Source organism: Diaphorina citri, unplaced genomic scaffold (genome assembly GCF_000475195.1).
Source record: "Diaphorina citri unplaced genomic scaffold, Diaci psyllid genome assembly version 1.1 scaffold5506, whole genome shotgun sequence".
Classification (NCBI taxonomy): Eukaryota; Metazoa; Arthropoda; class Insecta; order Hemiptera; family Psyllidae; genus Diaphorina; species Diaphorina citri.
In genome coordinates, this window is record NW_007382882.1 from 1 (window position 1) to 6,984 (window position 6,984).

The 6,984-nt window shown below is 42.4% G+C and overlaps 1 protein-coding gene across 1 annotated transcript; it reads left to right on the forward strand.

Annotated features, from left to right (window-relative positions):
- Positions 1-4,331: 4,331 nt before the first annotated feature.
- Positions 4,332-6,709, forward strand: LOC103521579 (sialin-like; the record flags this gene model as incomplete). The annotated part of the gene is made up of 4 exons (XM_008486690.2): positions 4,332-4,542; positions 5,172-5,347; positions 5,759-5,992; positions 6,614-6,709. Coding segments are annotated over exons 1-4 (522 nt in total), but the record flags the coding sequence as incomplete, so codon positions are not given.
- Positions 6,710-6,984: the final 275 nt, after the last annotated feature.

Below are 6,984 nucleotides of genomic sequence, written 5' to 3' on the forward strand. Positions count from 1 at the left end.
ATAAGAGGGGGGGGGGGAGAGAGAAAAATTGTAATAATGAGTTTTTTCATCTTTCAGAGGGGAGATACAGAAGGAAAAGAAAAATAACAATATCTTATTTCCTTTAAGTACCACTACCTAATCCTAATCCTTTACCACATATTTTTGTATTTTTTTTTTCCTTTTTTAATATTTAAACAAGGTTTTTTTTACATATGTTTAAACTACACCTATGAAATATATAAGACCTTGTTTAGACTGCGGGAGTAAAGGGACTTTTCAATCTCATTCTGGCAGGATAAACAAGGTATATTCTATTCTATTCTATTCTATTCTATCTTACATGATCTTCCTCATCATCAGTCCACTCATCTGGGGAATCACAGCTCGGCAATTCAAACCTTTCATCCCCCTCTCTCAGATACGAGTACCAGTCAATCTCATCGTCTTGTGCTTGCAGCGTGGAAATGGAGAGTGAAGTGTCGGGAAGTTGTAAGTAGGTACTTAATTCGCTAAAGTTTATTTACCTCTTGGCGGTCTATGAACTAGTTTCTGTTATGTTTACTGCTTATTTATTCCCCATTGATACTTGGTGAGAAATCTGGGTCAACAAAAGCTGTTGGGACGGCGGTGGAACACTCATCTTTTAAAAAAAAAATTCGATATCTCTAACCGTTTAGTTTGAAGTCACCAAAAAGCGTAGCTAACGAAAAGTTTTGTGTCGCATCCTTGGAAGACAGGATAGGAGACTGCCAGCCGTTTCGAGAACAAACCTTTTCTGTTTAGGATAAAGTTCGCCCCGGGCGGGAATCGAACCCGCGACCTAGCGCTTACAAGGCAGGTAAGCATACTTCATCCTTGTTACAAATGTCGTTCCCCGTAAGTCCACTCGATACAAATCCATTAATTTTATTACTTGATTTGGACTCGAACCACCAACCTCCAGATCCGAAGTCCAACGCACTAACCACTACTTAACCTGCCTCGGTGGTGTAGTGGTCAAGGCGCTCGCCTGGTAAACAGGAGGGTGTGGGTTCAATCCCAGCCGAGGTATGGAATTTTAAATGAATGTGAATTTGGTATATAAAAGCTTACAGGATAAAAGCTTTTACCTAACATGTTATTCAGTCTGAGTACTTATATCTCTAGAATGCAAAGATACCTGGGTATGTGGGCTTGAGTATCAATATTATCAATAACATTGTGAGATGACAATAGCAGCCAAGTTTTGAATCTTTATACACCCAAAGTCTGACTGCTGTAGGATCTTACTACCCTGGGAAAGGATAGTGGTAGAGGTGTCCAGAATGCTACAAGGCATAAGAAGTTGAGATTTACCTATCTACTTACTTGCTAACAAAATGATGGTGAAAAGCTGCCTTACCTCTAAACCAAGTATGTGGGTTATTAGGTATTTTAGATAGGGCTTGAACTTCTTTTCCTTGTGAATAACGGACATTTCTGGGATAGCTAGTGAAACAAAATCATACCAAAAAGAAGAAAAAATCCACTTTCCCAACAAGAATTACAAGAAAAGAACAATACGAACAACGAACAACTTTTTTAAACTTTGAACATTTGAGATTTTGAATTTTCGCGCTATTCTTTTTTCTTTTTCAACCAATCGCGTTATCACGTTTTCGCGCGAAATTTCAAAAGGCGAGATCTGGCAACAATGGGGAGATGTTGCCAGATCTTCGAGACCGCGATGTACACAGATCGCAGCGCAAACTGGCGATAGCAATGGATCACTGAAGTTAAGCAACGTTCCGAGTGGTTAGTATCCGGATGGATGGCCGTGCTGATGGTTTATCCGAGCTGGAGGTCTGACGATGTTTTCGAACGATTCGCCTTGAAAAGACGATTCCAGATATACCAAAAACTCAAATTGTCCGAAAATTGAGCCTTTGTCCACTTTTGGAATTGGGCTACTCAAATAAAAAATAATTATAATAAAAAAAAAATCTGGTGTGAACATCACACGACTTTCTATTACATTTGAGTATCGAACCCGCAACTTCTCAACTCTAAGTCAGAGAGAGCTAAAAGTAGCACCATTCGATTCCGCGTGAAAAATCACATGGGATCAACTATTCACTTGCTTATTTGGTAACGGTTCACAAATAAAAGGGAAATTTGTCGACACAGGGAAGTATCGAACCCGCAACTTCTCAACCGTAAGTCAAACAGTACTAAAAGTAGCACCATTCGATTCGGCGTGAAAAATCAAATTGATTAGAATATTCACATCCGAATGACCAAAAATGTTTTCGATGTCTCTTACCGTTTATACGAAATAAGGGTTAAGCAACAATCACTTTGGTTAATATCAGGATGGGTGACTATCACACACCACCCATCACACACATCCCACCACACACACACCACACCCATCATTCACACCCCACCACACACATCAAATACATCCCACTGCACACACACACATCCCACCAAACACACACACCACACCGATCCCACCACACACATCACACACACACCACCCACCACACACACCACCACCCACCACACCACCCACCACCGGATAGCATACCAAATTTCATCGCTTTACGACAAACTGTTCTTGAGATATTTTGTTCACAACCTTTTCAACATTTTCCACGAAATGAGGGTTTAGTAACAATTACTTTGGTTAATATCTGGATGGGTGACTGTCCGATTTTTACCAAATTGTTACAGTCGCGTCCTTGGACCATGCCGGGATAGCATACCAAATTTCATCGCTTTACGACAAACTGTTCTTGAGATATTTTGTTCACAACCTTTTCAACATTTTCCACGAAATGAGGGTTTAGTAACAATTACTTTGGTTAATATCTGGATGGGTGACTGTCCGATTTTTACCAAATTGTTACAGTCGCGTCCTTGGACCATGCCGGGATAGCATACCAAATTTCATTTCTCTACGATAAACCGTTCTTGAGATATTTTGTTCACAACTATTTACTTTTTCCCATTTAAACCTGTAGTACGTACGTTACGTACACGTTCTGTACGTTACGTACGTACGTACGTACGTACGTACGTACGTTACGTACAGACCATGGGCTAAAAACCACTTTTTTGGAATCAGGGGACCCCAAAACGGATATTTCCACCCATTTCCCGATTTTGAAAATTTGGACCGATTGCAATACTTTCATTACTAGTATAGCTCCGCTATACTGTAGTAATAGAAAGTAAAAATGCCAAGGTCTTATCGACTCGAAAGGGAAGAACAGGACATAAGGAAGCCTGCCGTTCCTAGAACGAACCTTACCTGTTTAGAATTAAATCCGCCCCGGGCCGTAATCGAATCCGCGACCTAGCGCTTACAAGGCAAACGCTGTACCCTCTAAACTCTAAGCTAACTAGGCTTCCTTGCCTCTGAAACGTCAAAAAATACATTAATACAAAATTACCTACTTTCCTTATTATGGGATAAGGAAAGTAGAAAAGTAGGTAGATACCTAAATTGCTAGCCAGATTTTAGGTTTACGATATGGCCTGTGTGTATACATACCTATATACCTACTCGTAGATGTAACTATTATGTATCGCCTTTCGCCTAAAAGATCGCAATGCACGGATAAAGGCGCAAAACTGACCTATGTAGAATGACCTAAATTTTGCATTGGGTAATTAAAAACTACTGTTATTGCATTATTTCATCATCTTCTTGAGTAAGTACTTTTATATTCAAATCTTTATCTTGACTACTTGTCAATCTTCAAATAAGTGTCGAAGTCACATTTGGGAAGACGCAGGTTCAATTTCATCGAAATCAAATGGTACAAACCGTTCGAAGGCGAAGGGAAACAAAGAATACTCGTATTCCAAAACTCGTGTAGGTATAGGTACCTTGAATCTTGATAAATTAGTGGAGGTATCAACGTGATTCTTTTACACACATTTTGCATTAGAATGACGGTTTATTTTAAAAAAGGACCCAAATATAGGGTTACCGAGAACGAACATTATCCGTTGAGGATAAAATCCACTGCGGGCGGGAATAGAACCCGCGGACTAGCGCTCACAAGCCACCAACCAAGCTACTTAGCCGGCATTTTAAGGGTTTTGAAAGTTGGTTTCTGTTGACTGGTTCCTTTCTGCTCAATGCTATCCAATTATTGGTCTCACATAATCTTCCCTCCCCGGCATTGTCGGTCTGTCTGGTTCCTTTCTGCTCAAAGGTATCCAATTATTGGTCTCACATAATCGCCCCTTCTCGGGAATGTCGGTCTACGCCACTAGGCATATTGGAGTATCCAGGTAAAGATAAAGACACCCGTATTTATTTAAACAACAAAGTCAAGAGGACAAAGTCAATCTGATTACCCGTTTAGTTTACATTGACGACCGCTACAGTGATAGGATACCTAGTGATAGTGATAGTGATATGGGAATCGACTACTGTTCCCATTGACTATCAGTTGAGGTCGCAGTTGGCGGGATTCGATTGTTTAGTTTGTCGGACTTTTCACGAATCATATCTATGTACGTCTGATCTAGATAATTCGTTATTGTCACCCCAAAAATTTAGGTTGACCATGGCAGAAGTTTTAGGTAAGTGACTTATGTAGGTACCTAGTAACCTAGTACTAGACATTAGTCACATGATAGGTATTAGGTAATGGTCGTGTCTTGAGAGGCATGACCTGGTTTTGGAAAGTTCTGAAAGTGGCATTTTTTTAGAAGTTTGATAAAGGTAACTGTAATAACGGAGGTCTTATCGTCTTGAGATCAAAGAGAACCTCATCTGCGTAGTTAGCTTGGAGGGTATGGCGTAAGGCCCCTTTCACATCGGAAGCGTAGACGCGCGACTTTCAATAGCGCGTAATAGTCGCCTGCAAATCCAAACCTATGAAAATGATAGAGACCCTCTATGAACTCTATATCATTTTCATATGTAGGTTTGATTCTGCAGGCGACTACGGCGTAGTCACTACGCTCTACTCAAAGTCGCGTGGCGCGTCCAATGTGAGACAAGGCTCAATCTTACAAGGCAGAGGCGCCACTCTCCAAGCTAACTATTACGCTGTGTCCACACACAGTCGATCGATGTTCGATTGACGAGGTGAATCTATGTAAGTAGGTTGTCGAGGCAGTGTACGGTTTCGATCGACGGCGTTGATTATGAGTGGACACAGCTTTTAGACTGACAAGCAGTCACTTTAAGAAAACCATCATTTCAGCTCGCACCGTCCTCTGGTACATTGTATTCACTGGATTTGCCGTCAACTATATGATCCGTATCAATGCGAACATTGCCATTGTATCTATGATAGTCCCGGCCGTATGCAGACGTAACCGCAACCTCACATGCGCTGACGTACTGAATGCCACGGTTCCTGGAGTGACAAGACCACGGGTTAGTTTAACGTCACTGTATACGGTTTTCACCAACGAGGGTTTCACTCTCTGTTCGGCGACAAGCTACCCGCCTCCTCACATTTACACCCTGAGTGAGGCTGGGAAAAGCCATTACTAGCGCACCATTACCCAGATGGTCACCCAACTGGGTACCAACAACTCCCAACGGTGCTTAACTTCCGTGATTCATGTGGATGTGTCTCCTAGTGAATCAGGATCTATGTATACGTACATAATTATCTTCTATTAAGGACATTAGAATGGCTGCCGAGTGTGCCTAACCCATTTCTTATTCCTACCACTCTCTTAGTACCTACAATATATAATTCATATGGTGACCTTTAGGATCGGCATTCCTAAAGGTACATAATTACGTACGTGAAATGTTCTCCCATTGTTCTCTTCACAGATAGGATCTTTCTACTGGAATGAGTACGAGCAAAGTCTGGTTCTGGGGTCCTTCTTCTGGCTTCACTGGTGTACACAGCTGCCCGGTGGTATCCTAGCGAGGAAATATGGAGGCAAGCTGGTGTTTGGTTTGAGCAACCTGGGCATGGGGTTGATGTCTCTGCTCATACCTTGGGTCTCACACTGGGACTATAAGAGTTTGATTGTGCTGCGAGTCCTACAAGGAATTTCAGGGGTAAGTCCAGATCAATAGGCAAGCTGGTGTTTGGTTTGAGTAACCTGGGCATGGGGTTGATGTCTCTGCTCATTCACACTGGTACAAGAGTCTGATTGTGCTGCGAGTCCTTCAAGGAATTTCAGGGGTAAGTCAGGTTCATTGGGTCAAACCTCACTGTTTGAGAGAGGGAACTGTAACTGCTAAGGTCTTATCGTCTTAAAATCGAAGAGAGAAGGATACGAGAAAGCCAGCCGATCCGAGAATGACCATCATCTGATTGAGATGAAATCCGCCCCCGGCAAGGCAGACGCGCTACCAACCAAGCTAACTAGGCTGGCTACAACAAAGTTAAAGCTTCCACCAAACGCTGCATTATTCGTGGTTTAGCCAAGAGCCTCTGGGCAATGTGTTGTCATGTTGTTGTCATTTTTACAACTTTCTGTTCCGTTACGGTTTCAGGGTTTTGCTTGGCCTGCCATGCATCATCTCACAGCACACTGGATTCCTCCCAACGAGAGAGGCAAATTCGTTTCTGCCTACCTTGGTAAGTTTTTGGTAAACAGGAGGGCGCAGTTCGAACCCAGCCAAGGTATGGAATTTTATCCTCTATTACAACTTTCTGTTCCGTTACGGTTTCAGGGTTTCGCTTGGCCTGCCATGCATCATCTCACAGCACACTGGATTCCTCCCAACGAGAGGGGCAAATTCGTTTCTGCCTACCTTGGTAAGTTTTTGGTAAACAGGAGGGCGCAGTTCGAACCCAGCCAAGGTATGGAATTTTATCCTCGATGTACACAGATCGCAGCGCAAACTGGCGATAGCAATGGATCACTGAAGTTAAGCAACGTTCCGAGTGGTTAGTATCCGGATGGATGGCCGTGCTGATGGTTTATCCGAGCTGGAGGTCTGACGATGTTTTCGAACGATTCGCCTTGAAAAGACGATTCCAGATATACCAAAAACTCAAATTGTCCGAAAATTGAGCCTTTGTCCACTTTTGGAATTGGGCT